At 40.6% G+C, this 19067-nt stretch overlaps 1 protein-coding gene across 2 annotated transcripts in view; it reads left to right on the top strand.

The window, feature by feature from the left end:
* Positions 1–18834, top strand: part of ZDHHC20 (zinc finger DHHC-type containing 20) — a 61559-nt gene extending 42725 nt beyond the window's left edge. Inside the window, exons 5-14 of one of the 2 annotated variants that reach the window (XM_018564949.1) lie at positions 1406–1475; positions 2555–2587; positions 2673–2793; positions 4276–4311; positions 7724–7856; positions 12289–12415; positions 12576–12665; positions 14143–14258; positions 16135–16207; positions 18223–18834. In XM_018564949.1, coding sequence (XP_018420451.1) covers positions 1406–1475; positions 2555–2587; positions 2673–2793; positions 4276–4311; positions 7724–7856; positions 12289–12415; positions 12576–12665; positions 14143–14258; positions 16135–16172 — 764 coding nt within the window. In that variant the 3' untranslated portion in view covers positions 16173–16207; positions 18223–18834. The remainder of the gene's footprint in view (positions 1–1405; positions 1476–2554; positions 2588–2672; positions 2794–4275; positions 4312–7723; positions 7857–12288; positions 12416–12575; positions 12666–14142; positions 14259–16134; positions 16208–18222) is intronic. The other variant, XM_018564950.1, reaches the window with a different exon arrangement.
* The last annotated feature ends 233 nt before the right edge of the window (positions 18835–19067 follow it).

Raw genomic sequence — 19067 nt, 5'->3', positions numbered from 1 at the left:
TTATGGATACTGATTTTAGTTCTCCATATAATTAACAGAGACAGGCAGACATAAACCGTTCGCTGCAGAGCTGATCAGACTGGAGAATATGGCATGACATCAAGTGAGAGCAGAACAGAGAGATGACTGTGCCAGTATCACAGCTGCAGTCTGGAGGTTCATGACACTTTGTGATGTCACTGACCTCATAAAAACACCGCCATTTATTTTCCTGACCGAAGTGCCGTTCCGTGCCGTCTATCCAGCATTGTGTGACTGCCTCTTATTCTCTACTATCAATAATCATTCGATATATAGATAACTAAAATAATAATGATATATGCTGCTGACAAATGCTACAAAAGCTGACAATAGATGTTCAATTTTTATTAGGGTTTGTACATTTCCTTATAGTAATTCATTCATTTATTGTTTTCTTCTAAAATGTTTATATTAGTTATTTAGAGAAGAAGAAAAAAAGTAATTTCATTGAGTGGATTATGTGTACAGCCAGCATATGATATGTTGTACAGAGACTGATACCAGGTCAAAATTCAAATACTTATACTGCTTGCAATTAAAAATACATTTATTGATGTATTGGAGCTGAATTCCAGCCTTACCTTTTCCCTTACTTTTATAGAAAGTCCTCTCCTGTGTTTAAACAAAGTACTCTCAATTCCCTGCAAACTTGCATCTCCACAATGTAACCCTTTGAAGCTGCCGCAGCTATTTTGTGCTCCCCTTGTCAACCATTTTGTTCCTGAGCTTTACGAACAAATGCCTGGAATCTCTTTAGTCTTGCCTGCAATCAGCAGATTGCACAGCTAAAGTCTGCAGACGTCATTGCCAAGAAGGAAGCAGCGGGTACATCTAAAGGGATGTGTTCTTTCGATTATTTTTCTTTTTAGAAAAATAAGATCAGTGGAAGAAAGATGAGACATTTACAGGAGCCTGCCGGCCCCTCTTACCAAACTCAGAGCAAAGAGCAGCCACCAGACTCGGGGATGACATCACTGGGTCTTAGAACAGTTTCTAAAAACAAAATGATTTGATTAAAAAGTTTTAATTGCATTTTCATCAGGGGAGAAGGGAACATGGGAAGGTATTAAAAGCATACACTGCAATTCAGCTTTAATGATTACAGAGCTGCAATGATTTGTGTCTTTTATATCTGCCCGGCGTTCACTTGGTTGGCATTGGTGGATGGGCATGCCTCTGGTTATTTAAATTCCAGCGCTATGAGAAAGTTGACATATGACATATGCACTGTGGGAGGGCTGAAGGTGAACATGGAGGGACACATAATAAAACATGTCTGTTAAAGTTTGGTCATTTGCCCCTCCAGGTTTAGTTTAGTATTTGGCTCATAGAAACCTTAAGTTTATCTTGTATAATCTTGAATTATTGTTTTCTTTTAACATAGCAATCAGGTATTGTGAAAGATGTCAGCTGATTAAACCGGACCGATGCCACCATTGTTCAACTTGCGATGTGTAAGTCTTTATACTCTCACATATTCTCTGAGAATCAACTCACATGTAGGGCAAGCTCATACAATGGCCACTGATGGAGTAGTTCAAGAAGGAGATCAGTTAAAGAACTCTGGGCTCATGAAATCTTAAAGTGGACCTTTACCCCATTGGTAAGCCCCCTTGACCCAGCATGGCTCTGCTGAATCACTCGTTCAGGGCTGCAGAGCTCAGGCTTCTGCGCATTCTCAGACAGGCAGAGCTCGTACAGCGGTACGGAGTTTCAGTTAGGAGAGATGGGGAAGGACGGCTTCAAACTGCATTAAATCACCTCGCACAACGTCCAGCCGTCCTCACTCTAGTTAGATGTGGGAATATGGGTAGCTCTACCTAGAGCGAGGACGGGAGGATGGCTGGAAGCTGTATGAGGTGATTTAATGCAGTTTGAAGTCCAGTCGTCCTTCCCCATCTCTCTTAACTGAAACTCTGTACCTCAGTATGAGCTCTGCCTGGGAGAGAATGTGCAGAAGCCTAAGCTTTGCAGCCCTGATCGCGTGATCACAATTGCAATGCTTTCCAGGCTTGAATGCAAATATTAAAGAAATGCATATTTTTATATATATTATTAATTATGCATTTCTTTCATTTTTGCAAAAGGTGAACTTATCCTTTAAAGCCCCTTGCAACAGTACATATATTGCAGGTAACCTCACATATCTACAAGTGGAATGTTTGTGGTCTCGCCTTTCCTACCCGGGCACATATCCACAAGAAATGAACTAGTTGAGAGCCTTAAAGCTGACCTTCAGGCCCCGTTCACATTGAGCGGTTCGCAAATCTAGCTCCATGCTGTTTGGTCAGCAGCCAGAAGAGTGTAGTGCCATTTGTCTGTGCCAGTAGGTATTCCACAACCCAAGCATCTTATACAAGCCACCTCAGGAGACTTTCTGAGGTGCATGAGACACTCCAGCTATAAGCATGTATATTGCCTGGAGTCTTTTCTTTAACTTCTGTAGCTTCCGTTACACACTTAGTTTATTTTTAGGGAAAGCATTTTCATATTTTGCCTCTGGTATCCTCTTACTTTGAAATGTGTCTTGCAGGTGTGTGCTGAAGATGGATCATCATTGCCCATGGTAGGTACAGTGGATTTTATTATGTGTGTGTGTTTTTTTTATATGCTGTGCTTTTGGTTTTAACTGGTCTTTTTTTTAAATGTAGGGTGAATAACTGTGTGGGATTTTCCAATTACAAATTCTTCCTGCTGTTCCTCATGTACTCCTTGCTGTACTGCCTGTTCATTTCTGCCACAGTGCTGCAGTATTTCATTCGCTTCTGGACGGTAAGGGGTTAGTTCCCAATGCTGCCTAATGTTCCAGGGAATCTCATAAAGGTTCACTCCATGGGATATTCCACTGACATAATAAAAATATATAGATTTTTTGCAAATTGCTCCTTAGTGTAAATTAAAATAAAAAACTCTGTGTGGGATTATAGAGTTTGGAAGCTTTGCCATCGGGGTAATGGGCATGCACCCCATTATCTGTTAATGAAAATATACATATGATTATATATATTGGGGGGAATTTATCAAAACTGGAGCAGACAAAATCTGGAGCAGTTTCCCATTGCAACCAACAGGCATCTCTCTTCAGTTTGCTCAGGTAAGATTTGAAAATGAAATATGGAAGCTGATTGTTGCAGTGCAAATCTGCTACAGATTTTGTCTGCTCCAGTTTTGATAAATCCCCCATTGTGTTCTGTGTTGCTTTTTTTATTTTATTTTTTGCACTTGTTAATTACAGTAGTTTACCGTATTTAATGTTTTGTGTTTTCATGCCATGTCCCATCACCAATCTGAGCTTACAGATGTTTATTCTGCCACTGGGCGAGTAGATAACCCAGCCTGTATGACATATCACATATACATCTCAGCTCTGCTTTGTACCCAGTTGCACAGAAAAGTTCATATAAGTTTAATATTTCTATCTTCTTGGAACTCGGGGGCAGCTAAGAGTCTGGGCTTAGTGCAAACCCAGCCACGCCAAGCCACTCTCCCCGGCCCAATCAGTGGCAGCAGTTGCAATGGGGGCATTCCCCGCACTTTTGTAATGTATAGCTGCGTGGTGGGAAATGTGGCTGCAGCCACTGATTGGGATGGGAGGGAGGATGAGCGGCAGCCACAGTTTTGAGCAGGCTTGGGCCAACTGGGTTCACTCAAAGCCCAGGCTCATCACTGCTCATGACCAGGACTCAAGTTCAGTAGCAAATATGCCCTTCTTTATTACTGTGTGATAAATAACAGCTCACATCTACTAATCAGATTCCAGATTCAGGCCTTTACATTTCAGCCATTAGAAAGATGGGATCATTGTGGTCATCACACACAGTTCTATAGGGTCCAAATGGCCAGTCATAATTCAGTCTGATCTTACACAAAAGGAATTGCATGGTGACCTGTATTGGGTTTGTTGGTTTCTTTGTGATTTTTCCCATCTTCTAACAATTATTCAACTGATAACTGAACAGGAAATTGTCTTGAACCCAACATTGCCTCCTTAAACTGAAGGTATTTGTATGTCCTCCATCACAAATCCAAACAAAAAAAGGGTTTATACCAAACTTTAGGATCGTGGGAAGAACATTAATATAATTGCTGCATGTGCAAAGTGTGCTGGAAACCCTTGGCAGCACATGTGGAATGCTTACATCTTGTCTGACATTTACCTCTCCCATACATCACCCTGTGTGTCTTTCTCCCCATACCGCCATCTGCTGATCAAACCATTAAAATGTCTAATGAATTGTCTCTGTTTGCGTAAAGCTTTGCCGCAGCAAATCTGAAGAGTCTTGTCCCCAGGTAAAATATCCAGCCAGCGATTTATTAATGTCCATCCAAGCTTCCTTCAAGAAGTAGTTCTTAAAGTGTACCTGTCACTTATATGCTTTGGAGACGGTTAATGGGTTTGTTCGAATAGTAGGAGCTAGTGGCCTCTATTGCCTTGTTCAATGCGACAGTCTAAACAACAGTGATGAAGTGCAAACTGCATTGACCCATAGCAACCAGTAGTTAAACATATTTCCTGATTGTATGCTATGGTTTCCTGTGCTTTGCATTTTACCATTGTTAAGTGAATAAGGCAGCTAAGTGTAATATACTGTTAGTCAAATATTGGTTTTCCCTGTGTTTACAGTGGGCAGTAATACACTTTAAAAACCTTTCCATACGATGTACTGATGGATGATACCCTGTCTAGCTGGATCTATAAATTCCTTTCTCAAATACCCCCAGTAGACGGTTTAACATTTTATAACCTATATTGGCATGAGTTCATCTAGCTAATCTTTTTAAAGGCTGTTCCCCCTTTTCTTGGGAATATCAAGCGGACAGGTTGGGGATATTTGATAATGGAGACATTGTCTGTAGAATTTGTTCTATTTAGTTGGTGTGCATAGATAGTCAATGTGATAAGCTGCACATATGCAGCATTGATGGACATTATGCATATATCTGGGTTTACCTCCTGTGCCTGCAGTTTGTAGACGAAAGATGCCATGTTCTTTTTTGCCCATGCATATACTTATGTGTCCTTTTGAAATGAAACTGCAGCTAAATCTTTTTGTTTGGTAATATTGTTGAAGGGTTAGAGCCCCTATGAACGTTTAATTGCTGTGTTTCCCCATTGCTTCTCATTTCTTTTCTATTTGACAGCCGTTACTCAGAGCAGGAAATTAGGTCCTACTGCTTAAAGAAGAACTCCTAGAAAAAAATGTTATTAACCCTTGCAGTGGGTCTACCCCTACACTACAAAGGTTAAGTGCTTGTTTGTGTCTAGGTGCTAAAAAAGTTATACCCACCAGTCCGTTGGAGCCAGCTTGTTCTTAAACTGGTGTCTTGAGCGTCTCTCCCCCTCTGCTGCAGCGCTCTAAGGATCCTGATGTCATCATGCTCTATACACTGTGTATGGATGTGGGGACACCGACAGAGCAGTCCACCTGTGCAGTGGAGAAGGAGACACGCTTCAGCAATCACAGAAGCAGGGAGCCACTTAGATAGTTGGGTGAGTATAACTTTTTTTTTTTAAGCACCTAGACACAAACGAGCACTTAACCCTTGCAGTGCTGTGGTAGCCCCACTGCAAGGGTTAATCTATTTCTAACCAGAGTTCTGCTTTAATCCTCCACATTAAATTGGAATTGGATGCATTGGTAGAGAAAAAAATAAGGTTTGTTGTGATAGCCATTGGTGTGTGTAATCAAGCTAACTCCTACTGTCCTTCCCTGTGGAAGTGACTGTCTTTCCAAACTACCGTACATTTTCAGCACCTGAACATATCTGTTTCTGTGGTCCAGAATCTGTCCCCATGATCTGCAGCTTGACCTGACCCATAGAGTTTGTACCCAATACTTAACCCAAGCTTGCTGTGGCAGCCTTGGTAGATGTAATGTTTAATCCTTGAATACATATTAAATATCTAGTGACATTTAATTCATGAGCAGGCAGTACGCCTTTCCTCAAGTTTCCATAGTGGGTACATAAGCCACACCTTAAAGTAACACTAATTAACAAAAATTGAAAAACATGGTCTAAGTACCCAAAGTAAGCTGTCGAGCAAACCTCACACTGCAATGGTTGAAGCATATGATGATTATCCAGAGTTTTTATTACCTGATACACACACAAAAGTCTACCAAGTCTGTGATTGATCTCTTATACGGACTCAGGAGATAGGTGGCTACACCTATATAACAATATTCTTAGAAGATTTGTGTTGTGTACTTTCACAAGCTAGAAGTACACACAGGCAGTTATTCTACAAGAATCACCTGTCTTTTACCATTATACAGTAGCTGCATGTGTCCTCAAATACTGTTTTCAGTATTAGTCTGAGGCCAGGAGTGTAACCCATATGGCAATGCATAGTCAATGTTTTACATGTCAAATTGTCCATTTAAAGGGGCAGTAGTCTGGTGAATTAGAATAGAGTCTCTACTTATATTAGAAGACGTTTAAAGGAAACCTGTATAGTATACAGTATAGCGTCCTTTTATGTCCATGGAATTAAATGCACTTTATAGAAGAACTCCCCTAAGCACTACTTGTAAAATAACTTCAGTGCAGTTATAGAAGTGGTATTATTTGTTTTGCTGGTATTTATTGGTTAGGTGGCTACCAACACCTCGTCTATATGATTAAAGCTGAACTCCAGGTATAACTGTTTATGCATAGCTACAATGGTCCAGCTTGGGCTAATGTAAGTATGCATGTTTTGTGTGCTTGTTTGGCACAGCGACTATTCAGAGAATGCCTAGTATTTTTATCGATGAATACATCACTTTGTCTGATTGGGTAAGAGCCAAATTGTGATGTCAGCACCCCACTTCCAATCAGAAAACACCTTCTATTAATTGATTAAAATACTAGGTGTTCTCTGAATGGCCCGTGTGTTGAGTGAGCGGCTTTCTGTGCTTTCAGAGCAAAGGGAAAGCTGCTCAGTACAGGACCTAGAAGATCGCTGTCAGCACTGTAGTAGCTCCCACATAAAAAGATTGTATAATACATTGTGGTACCAATAATCTCTGAGGAAGATTTGCAGACAGCTGCAGCAAGCTAGATTTGAACAGGCCCCATAGGGTACCCTACCTAACAGACAGACACAAGTGGGAATATACAGGAGAACCGTGTGAAGCGTCTCCCCAGGCTGAGCAGGTATGAAACATAAACTTGTCAGGTTAAGCAGTTTTGACCTAGGCAAGAAAAGGCTCTGCTTCCCCAGTATTTCATTGTTGTCAGTATAATATAGCAAAGAGGAGAGCACGGACGCATTTTCAGTGTGTCAAATCCTGGACTGAATGTCTGCATCTCCCCCCTAAGAAATTCCACATAAAATATTGTTATATATATTCTATTAACAACTTCTTGTTTCTTCTATAGACCAGGGTTCTTCTTAAATGTGTGCAGATAGAAATGTATTTCATACATATTTTAATCTCATACCTCACTTTGGTGATTTTGAAATAAAATTGAATGTATCCAAGTGGGTACTTATTTGCATCGTTTGGGTTTATATTTTTATGTTGGATACTAGTAGCTATTAAATCTCAAAGGAAGCAGATTTAGGGAATATGATTGTATGCATGTAAAACTGCCCCTTTAAAATGTGACTTAAAAGTGTGCCATCTATTTGTGTGTTTAAGCCATGTTTGTATGCTTTTATTACTCAGCAAACTCACAATCTTTCTTTTCTAATAATTCCCTCTCCTTTTTATAGAATGAGCTACCAGACACACGTGCTAAGTTCCACGTCCTTTTCCTATTCTTCGTGTCGGCCATGTTCTTCATCAGCATACTGTCTTTGTTCAGCTATCACTGCTGGCTGGTTTCGAAAAACAGGTCAACTATAGGTAATAATCTGTTAATACTACGTTTGTTTTTATAATTATTTACAAAGAAACCAGAATAGAATATGGCCAACATATGGTATTGTTTAAGTGGTGTGAATATCGAGCATATAGGGATATACCCTAGAAAATTAGGAAGTTAGAAATGGATAGGAATTACAGCAAGATGGTATAAAAAAAAAAATCTGACTATAAAATTAGTTTAAATGAAAAGACAAAGGACTGTAGCGGGAATGAATTGTGTGGGAATATGAAAGTACCTTAAAGAGTGCATTTTTAATAATGTTTAGCTTTATGTTTTATACCATCTTTTCCATATTTCCTTTCTGTACTTCCTAATTCTTTATGGTATATCCATATACAGTTAATACTAGGGATGCACAGATACTTTTCGAGTACCAGTGCAGATACTTGGCATTTTCATGAGAACTACCAGGGTTGCAGAGGTTGCAGCTGGGACCTGGCTCTGGTGCTCCACCACTGTCCTAAAATCATTAGTCTGTATTGTTTTAGAAAAACTGTCCCATGACAACAAAAATGTATCAGTACTCGTACTTGTAAGTACTCGGCAAGTACCAGTACTCGTACTCACAAAACTGGTATCTGTGCATCCCTTTTATTTTATATTTATAAAAACAAAATCTTACATTAAAACAGTGATGTACAAATCCCGGGAGCTCAGTGTGCTCCTTACAAATGGCAGCTGCCTCCTAATTTTTGAATTTTTCTCTAGTGTAGTCTTGGAGCTCACAAGTATCGGTACATGTACTCGTACTTGTACCGAGTACTGTACTTGGTATCTGTGCAGCCCTAGTTAATACTCTAATTTGACGTGTGTAAGTGGCATACACATATAATAATGTCATTTGTAGCCCTGATGAAGGGGGACCCTTTAAACTCCCAAAATGTGTTTCCTTTTTATGATATAAGATTCTGGATTAAATTGAATGTGAACTTTATACATTCTGCTTTTGGCGTCTTTCTCTTTGTGTATCCAGTGCCCCTTCGAACATAGGACTGATATTAGGCCACCGTTCCTGGGAGAGATGACTAATGAGAATCATTCTCTCTACACCACTTAAAGAAAAAAAATTATCTGGGTGAGTATAACTGTTATGTTCGCACCTAGACAAAAACGAGCTCTTAACCCTTGCAGTGATGGGGTAGCTCCACTGCAAGGGTTAAGTGCTCGTTTTTGTCTAGGTGCGAACATAACAGTTATACTTACCCAGCCTTGCAGCCAGCTGACTGCTAGAGTGCTGCCTCCAGCCTGTCTCGTCCTCCGCTCCAGTGATAGTATGTCGCTCGGCGTGCTCATATCCAATACACAGTGTATTGGACAAGATGACTTATGAAACCTTAGACCACTGGAGTGGAGGGGAAGAGAGGCTGGAAGGACCGATATAACAGCCAGCCATCTCCCAGGATCAGGTGAGCATAACTTTTTTATTTTTGCACTTATACGAAAACAAGCACTTAACCCTTGTAGTGCTGGGGGTAGTTCCACTGCAAGGGTAAGGACATTTTTTCCCCCAAAGTTCTTCTTTAAGGCCTGACTGAGAACACCCCTACTGCTTTTAAAGTTCCAGCGCCCCACACTTTCTGCTTTTCGTTTGTCATTAGAGATGAGTGATGGAGATGGGTTAACCCTAATCGCTGTTAGCATTTTACAGGGGAACAATATTCATTGGGGTTTTTTAACCCATGCAATCAATTGTTCCTTCCAGTGGAGGCTAGCGGAGTCAGTGACCTCCCATACATGGCCAGATCACACATACCTTTTATGTTGCATGTGTCAGCTGTACACTAGGTATTAGTTTAATACAAAACATCTTTCCACTTCAATCAGCAACCTTAGAGATTGTGTTGTGAATAAATGAAATCCTGTATTTGAATAACTTGGCTTTGAACATTTATCCCCGATGTTGAAGATTGCATGCCAGTCTTGTATAAATGTAAGCTGCTAGACAAACTGCATATGAAACTTCTACTTCAGATTAGTTTTTTTACAATTTGATCAAACTCTTCGTCTATAGCCTACATAATCAACACATATTTGAGATCTTGCACATCTTTAGGCTTACTGAAAAGTTTAACTTTTTTACTGTCACAGCCATAATGCCAACCATGAGCGTTGTGGTTCCTTCTCCCGCCCCCTACATCACTATTGTGTGCTATAGGGTTCTTTGAACCGTGTGAAGGAGCCACTTTGCAGGACGCGGTTCTCTTTAAAAATCGTGACAGTTGCTTTTTAAAATAATACCTTCTGATCGTTCCATGAAGGTCCTCGTTCACTCACTTCCTGTTATAGGGTGACAACTCTATGTCCCTATCTCCTAGTCGTGCTCCTGCAGTAGCACGAGCTTCCAGTGGAGTCTAGAATTGGCCATTTCAACATACATTATGGTCCACTTTTGCCACCAACATCCTTAGCAGTGCCTTGCAGTCTTTGTTATAGTGCTTGCATGTTTGCATTACGTGGCTGCAAAAGGCTGCAATTTTCTACATGAAACCTGGACATTCTTAGTCGGATAAGCCACAAAATTGGACAATTCCTGCTGTATTTGTTTCTCCTGTGCTGGTTTTTACATTCAATTTGTTATTACTTGCTGCTATTGTTCTGTGACTATACTACTGCAGTTGCCAACTTTTGCTTCCTTTTAACAACTTTGCCAAATAAAAATAAAGTATTTGCAAAAAAGAGAAAACCTACCACACAACTCTGAAATAGTGAAGTGGTTAACTGGTATGTCATCTTGTGCAACTCTTGTGTTGCTAAATGTTTGGCGTGACAGTATGAATATACAGCACTGTTACTGAATGTCATGAAATGAGAACATTCTTCAAAGAAGACCTGAATGAGAACATTGTTCAATGCAGACCTTCCATGAAAATGGAAGGTCCGCTCTGTTGAAACCCCCCACCCTCGGAGTCAGATTGCCTGCAAAGGTGGTTTAAAAATAAAGCGGTTTCTAAAAAATAAAAAAAAAAGCCTCTGCCCCTGGCTTCTGGGAGGCTGTGGATGACGTCACCATGCCTCATCAATGCCACCTGGGATAGCTGAGCACTCGAAATCCTACATTAATGCACTAGTTCATTGCAGGGACATATTCTCATGGGATTTGCTGCACCCAGCTATCTCAGGAGGCAACATTGATGCATGGCAACATCACCTGTGCCACCCAGAAGCATCAAAAACTGGGGCAGAAGTATGGTGGGGGGTTTTTTAACGACAGCTTTATTTTTAATAATTTTTCGCCTTCCATTTTATTGGTTCCATGCAATTGAAAGTATACTTTATTCACCCAAGGTAGGGCAACCTACATCCTGCTGTCCTAAGTATACCTAAATAATAATGTTCTTTGTACAACCTCCGCCGCCTGTGTCATGTAATTATTTAAGTAATTACTACTCCTAGGATTCACTTTTGGGGGCGGCATGCTGTCTGCTTTATATGCACAACGATTTTTCAACCATACTAACCATTAGACAAGAAAAAAAAGATGCTTTCATTCATGTATACTGAACAAATAAGAGTCCTCTGACTCCTTTCAACCTCCCCTGTATCACCTTCCCCCCACAGTTCAAACTTAAATATTGAGGCTTGGTACTATCCCTGTTGCTACAGCCCTGCCTGTGCCCTAAGTGTGGTGCATTGACTTGCTAAGGATCTCCTTTCCTGATGTGGCTGGCTGTATAGCTTGGGGCTAAGCATCTCCCCTCAGCTCTTTAGGAAAGGTAAATATAGCAAAGGCACACCAGTAAAGGACAATGCAACTCATCAGATGTTCGAAGTAAACATTTCATATTATGATCTACAGTAATACCTTAGCATGCTTGTAATCCAAAGCGCTTGTATATCAAAGCGAATTTCCCCATAGAACATAATGGAAATTCAGATGATTCGTTCCACAACCTAAAAATATTCATATAAAAATAATTACAATACAGTACTGTAATATAATACCGTACAAAATATTTAAAAAATTAACCAATTACCGGTACCTTCAAGAGAGAGGAGGATTATTGTGTAGGACGACTTTCACTATCACTAACGGAATCACTGCCATCTCTTGACTCAATGGAATCTTTTTCATTTCGTGAAACCTTAACAAGGAATCTACCCAATGGGACATTGCATTGTCATTAAATAGACTCATCGCTCGCACTGCTACAGCCTTATTCGGGTGGCGCTTTTCTACAAAATGTTGCTCTTATTGCAAGACATTGCTTGTATATCAAGGCATCATTTTTCAGAAATATTTGCTTGTCTTGCAAAACACTCTCAAACCAAGTTACTTGTAAACCACTGTATTACTGTATTTTGCAGTGGCTTTAACACTTTTATAAACGTGTTCTTGGATCGTAGTACATTTTTTTATGTTTGTAATACTCCATAATGCGTTTGCTCACTTCCATTTTCTGCCTTTTGCAGAGGCTTTCCGCGCTCCATCTTTCCGAACAGGACCAGAAAAAGATGGCTTTTCTCTGGGCTTCAGCAAGAATTTGAGAGAAGTGTTTGGGGATGAAAAGAAGTTTTGGCTGCTCCCTGTATTTACAAGGTAAGCCAGTCAGATGGGGACACAGAGAAGGGAAGAAGTAACCTTTTATAAAGAATATAGGCACAGTATAATAAAATCGCATGGGATTTGAAAGAAGCAGCATAATGTGTCCAGTAGAATAAAACCTGTTTTTCGGTTTGTCTTCTGTCTCTTCCTTCAGCCTGGGGGATGGGTGTTCTTTCCCCACACGTCTTGTGTTTGGTGACCCAGAGCAAAATATTTCAGCAGTTCAGACTGACATTGCTAAGCAGTAAGTATCTTCTGCTCATTATTTACTTTTAATGCTATGAATAGAAATTACAAGTTGAAAAACAACAGAAAGCGCCAGAAATGACCACTCCACTGAAGGTTTCGCATGCAGGAGTGTTACGCTGCCCCACTTCAGCCAGGGAGACTGTGATATCTAGGGAGAGAACAAAAAACAAGGGGCACCTACCCTAGTCTAGATACATTTTATTGAAAGGCGGCAAAAATAGAAATAATACTCACAAGAGTAGATCACAATGAGCTTTCAGAAACCAAGGAATAGTAAACCAGGATGAGATGGATGAGAGCTGCACAGACAGTCCTGTGTACCAGAACAGAATGCCTACAGTGACGCGTTTCCAGGCTCACGCCCCTTTTCATAAGAACGTCTGATGAAGGGGTCGTGACCCCGGAAACGTGTCACTTTTGTGAGTATTATTTCAATTTTTGCCGCCTTTCAATACAATTTATCTACACTAAGGTAGGCACCCCTTGTTTTTTGTTCTCTTCCTAGAAATTACAAGTTGGTTATTCAAGGTATGAAAGATAGAAGAAAATGATCATGAGCAGATGGTGTGTGATTTTAATACAGTGGTCCTAATTTATCAAGCTGCAATGGTGCTTAAGGCATGCTAAATTGACACATGATAATGTTGACTGAGAAGCCAACTCCCGAGTTTAAGGTGTCCTAAAGTGAAACTGAACGTGGTCAAGGTTTGCGATCCTATAGGTAACATAAAGAATGTTAATTTTACCTAAGAAGTACCTTGAAAAATAAAACTTTTGCCTCGAATTCCTCTTGAAAAATAGCAGGGCACACCTGTGCAATATGTCCAATAGCTGTATATCTACAGTATGAGCTCATCTACGTCACTGCTGCCTCTAACTGATAGTGCCCCAAGATTTGGAGCTAGATTAAGTGATATAACTGCTGTGCTGCTCACCGTTGTTGCTGCAGGAAAAGCTGCGGTCCAATTCTGAATGTCACCCCAGCACACATATACAGTATATAGTAATCCTTCCACTCTTCAGTACACCACAATGCACAAATTTAGTGCAGGATCCTAATCTAGAGAGAAGATGTCCCTGCACAGTGCAAGAGCATCTTCTCATGACATTTTGGATACTTAGCATTCTCAGGCTCCAATGAAAGTCTTGTGAAGCCACCCTCTCCACCGCGGAAGTCAGATGTAAGGTAAGTGTGTTTTCAGCCTTTCTCTACAAATGTATTTTTCTTTTACACAGCTATGGTGCAGTGTTTTGTCATGGAGGTGAGAGGCCTGATGTAATATGCAGACCTTGCTTTTTATGATAAAGTCCACTATAAAGACCCTTTCAAAAGGCACTGGCTTTTTAACCCAAAGCATGTCAAAACCTGTGTATAGGTGAATGTAGCATTATTTAGACTTTACCATTACATTGATGTATGTATATTTGTTTTATCAATCTGTATCTACATGTATTCTCTGTTTAATTCACAGTGTGGGGCCGAGTCAGTCTTTTCCAGCCAGACCGCTGAGTGAGTCACAGAACAGGCTGCTGGGAAGTGACAGTCATTGGGCTGATGGGAGCGCGGGTGAAGATCAAACACAAAAGGGTAAATTGGGGAGTCTGGGAAGAAGTGGCACATCTAATACTTTTGAAATTTTGTTTGAGAAGGATCAGCCAATAAATCCCAGAACAGATATTTGTTACACGATTGCATGAGAGCCTGCCCTGTATATTGCATCAATTGATGCAGCATAAATGGGTATATTTGATTTTAACACCTCCGCTATTGTAGATTCTGTTACCTGTCTGTATTAGGAAGCACGGTAACCAATGATGACTGGTATAAGTGTGCTGCCATTACTGATCTCTTTAGGTTTTTTTTAAAATACCATTTGTCTTGCTGTCACATTGACTCTCCAGCCTCAGTACTTATGCCAGAACTTCGTTTACATACTTATTCCTGGTTATCAAAAAAAGTGAAGCCAGAGCATCAACATGACAACCAGGTTAGCAGTGAGGGCTAGTTCACACCAAGTGCGGAGCAGATGCAGAGCTGTTACGGAACGCATAAAAAATGTATCCAATATATTCCAATGGTATTTTGGGCTCTAGTTCACACCACAGCGTTCAGTTCCAGAACATGTGGAAAAACTGCAGCACGCCCAATTTTTCTGCTCTGGAACGCACCAAAGCGCATCAGAAATGCATGGAACGCACTGAAAGACCATTTTAGGCTAAAAAAAAAACCTGGCACGGAAAGTGTCAAAAACGCAGCAAAACACACTCCACAGCATGTGCAGAAACTCATGCTGATATAGTCCAGATTTGTTGTGAACATGCCCTGATAGCACACGTCTATTTTAATAACTGGTTCCCTTTGAATGCTGTATACTGGTTCCAAGGCAGTCGCCTCACTCCCAGGCATGCTTCACTGGCCCAGAACTAGGCTATTTAGCTCCATAGTAGTACAATCGCTGCTTCAGTTGAAGGCTGTTCAGATGGCCTTTAGCTTGATGACAGATTCCTTTTAAATATAGGCATGCTGACTATGCCAGATGAAATGGATTTACTGAAAGACAATAATAGGTCTTGTGAATATAGACTGGAGGAATGAAAAACATTCCTGTAACTTTGTACTTGAAATCTAGTTCACATAAGCAAGAGACACCACGGTCCCTAGTTAACTAATCGGTGTAAAATGTAGTGTTCTCCAGCCAGATTTCAGCTTACTAAAGTTGGATGAGTGGTACATGAATTTTGATGAAGGTTACAATCTGCACTGCTCACATGAGCTCTTCTTTTATTACCTAAGCCTGTTTGCCTTGCCCCAGACTTGATTCGTGAAACCTCTTTTGTTCTGCCTAATTACTGCAGAATTTGTAACTTAGACTGGAGGGCAGTGCCAACAAAGGTTGTCCCAAAGAAAGCGTTGCACAACCCTTCACATTGAATCACGCAGCATTTCCTAAAACCTCAAAAATATAGCCAAAACATCTGATATTCGTCATTGTACATTAGGCTGCGTGGACCAGTCTACCAACAAGGCCGGATCGATGCTCAGGTTAGTATATTTCTGTTAGTTGAGCCCCTAGAGAAAATGGTTAACTTTTTACATTCCTGGAGTACTTCCAGAGTCCTCCAAGTCCAGAGCTGTTTAAAAGCCACATTTACATACAGTATAGTCAAGTGGTGTAAAAATAGTGGTAGATTTATCCAAGCTTTCTGTCTCACAAATCTGTTTACCGGGGGCAATGCATTTTACATTTCAGACCTTTTTGATATACAAGTTCTAGGAAAAGCAGTAAAATGCAAAATTAGTTGTGTATGATGTCCTTTTTAGGAGTATTGTTAGGGTCTGACATATATGTCAGCTGTGACAAATACTGTTTGATAACATGATTAATACATGACTGTAGTGAGTTTCTGGTATCTATAGTGTATTCGGGATTTTTAATGTTCATCTGTCTCTTTTGTCCTTTTAGAAGAGAAAAACCATGTATCTGTGTGTGTGGAGAGCTGATCATTACCACAGCCATTCCTCAAACTGGGGAATAGGTAACATTTCATTTTTGTAATGTTCATTTTTATTATAGTAAATAAAGATGTCTGTAAATAGCAGTGGATACAACAATCCCAATATCTAACATCATTCAATTTACAAAGTTACAGTTTAAAGGCAAAGTTATTATTTCTTTAAAATAATAATAGATGCACACATATGCGTGAAATAACAAAAATGTACATTTCCTTTTTTTCTTTGCATTGGAGCAAAAACCAGATTGTTTTTTTTTTTGTGCAAACGTTCGTTTGAAAATCTACCAGTGTATACCCTACTTTAGGTTCAACTCCCACATATAATGCCACCTGCTGTGAGAACGTTAATTAACATTGCAGCAGAAAACTAAGAATGTGCACCTCTGTGCGTCCATAGTTCATAGGGTTAGATTTAACTTAACTGCCGCATTCTGACACTGCCTAATTTGGTCTGGTTGTCTAAATGTCAATGCCCTTTGGGTATAAAGGGCTAAAACAAAATTCCCTGTTACGTCATATGGCACTCTGTTACTGGAACAGGCAGTGCTGTGTACAAAATGACCGTAGTAATTATGTTAGTGTGTACACCGTCATAGTAAATCTGTAATTATGGAGAACCTTGACAATGTTGATGGGTAGCATACATTACAAAGAAACATTCTGTTCGTGCCCACTGCTGCAGATGTCATTCACAAACCAAAGTAATAGAACCCTTGAAGGACAACTGTTGTCCTTTAATTATTCCCCCACTCCCTGAGTGCAGCCTGCCTGGTGATATACCGACCTGTTCCGGGGTTCCTTATTGTACGTTCCTGCCCAGCGCAACCCAGCCTTTGTAAAGAAACTGTCTCAGCCAGGTCCTCTTCTGTGCAGTGCAGGGCACAGATGCATAGTGAAGATCAATGGACAGGGAGGAAAGTAAGTATTTTACCTGGCAGGGGGTGGGGGGGATTAAATAAAGGACAACTCTACTAAAGATAGACTTGTCCTTTAAAAAGTAAAATAGCAAAAGGTTTTCCTGGCACACTCACAAGCTAGCATGTAAAAAAACTTGTCTCACACTAAGGTTAAAAACAGAGGTTTGGATACACGTCTTCTGTATCCAAACCTCTGTTTTTAACCTTAGTGTGAGACAAGTTTTTTTACATGCTAGCTTGTGAGTGTGCCAGGAAAACCTTTTGCTATTTTACTGTTTAAAGCCCATTCCATGTGCACCTTACTGTAAAGCTGGTGACGAATTCATGAGTGCGTTTGTCATCTGTTTTGCTTGTTTTGTTTGTCCTTTAAAAAGACCCTGTCACCTGGTGACCCTGTCACCAACATAATTGCAGGTAAAAGCGCAGATAATCAAGCATTTTATGATTGCTTGCAGTGTGCCTTTTGAACTTGCATATGGCTACTGCGGGCGAGTCCATTCCGTAGCACAGCCCCGTCTTTCCTTGCACATCATAGCTCTCTCCTCTTCTGTGAGCGTGTCATTACTATCTGCGCTGGCCCAGCTCCATTGCCTTCCCCTCACCTCCATACATAAACTTTTATATAGCTGCCAAGGGGAGGGGTGAAGTGGAATACTATAGTGTAGAGTGAAAGTCTTTTGGGGCTACTGACATCACATCGAAGATGTCGGCTCCCAGCAGCAGTGTCAGGGCTTGTGGATATCTACACAAGGGAGGCTTTTACAGGTAAATAACATGCACAGAATATTGTAAATGCTGATTTTTTTAATATTCTGGAAAGATTTTTACTTGAATGAATGGTCTGGTGGTAGGATCTCTTTTAATTAGTTGGTTAAGCTACTCCAGCCTTACCTTAAGTCTTGCATAGATGTACATGCCCCTCTCCTGTACTGAAATGTCTTACTACACACTGTAAGCTTTTTATAGTGTGCATTAGAAACAGCAGCAGGTCAGATAAAGCCTGTCTCATTTCCTGGCTAGAGGAAATCCAGTATCATCTAGCTCTTTCCTCTACACTTAATTTCTTGGATAGTAAGCACTGATGTGGTGATATAACCTGTGCTTTCCTCTTTCACACAGGCAGCCTGCTGCACACCATGTACTGGAATATCACGGATCCTGGTGCCACGAGCCTTCATGCAAAATGTCCAGAGAGCAGTGTTTCCATGCGCTGCTGCGATTGCCTCAGAAGCACCATGAAAAGATAACTGTTGCCTTAATATCCTCCTAGTGCATTAACGCAACATAATCACCCTTTTACACATTGACGTTTATTGCCTAGCGACTTTTTACCTAAACATTATTGTATCTTCTCGAGTTCAGTGTTTAGTCTGCATCCAACTTTTACAATGCAATAACCCTTTTTAAAGTCTGTCTACAACGTTCTGATCGAAGCAGTTATTGCCAAGACTTTGCCATGAGGGAGACCAGGCTATGCCGAGGCCTGGCCTTTGCACCAGCAACGTCACCGGTCAGAACCCAATGAATATACGTAACCTCTGCTAGTTCTGAAAGGTCCCCACAGCCTTGCAAGTGGATCACTGGTACAATGTTCATATGCATGAAGTCAAGGACAGCCATTTTGTGGACTCAACCAGTATTCAGGACTATGCTGTCCATGCTTCCTTACAGAGCCATTGACTTTAGTATCACCTCACGGTGGGCTTAATTGATGGAAAATGAGTTGTCTTAGCAGCCAGATTTTCCATTTTAGCTGTTAGTCCAGGTTAGAGCATGGAGAATCTAGCTGGTACGGACAACATATAATGCTTTTCTTTCCTACATGACGTCCAGTGAGGGCTATTGGTAAAACTGTAGTGACAGAGTGTTGCCTGTAGCAGCTGTTAAAACGTTTTCTGTAGTTTTGCTTTAGAAAAATGTCTGGAATGTTGTTGGTGCAGGCAGCATGTCGAATTTCTTCTGCA

The sequence above is a fragment of the Nanorana parkeri genome, unplaced genomic scaffold (genome assembly GCF_000935625.1).
Source record: "Nanorana parkeri isolate BGI_ZX_2015 unplaced genomic scaffold, ASM93562v1 scaffold799, whole genome shotgun sequence".
Classification (NCBI taxonomy): Eukaryota; Metazoa; Chordata; class Amphibia; order Anura; family Dicroglossidae; genus Nanorana; species Nanorana parkeri.
Note: the sequence above shows the minus strand (reverse complement) of the source record. Positions and strands in the feature narration are given on the sequence as shown.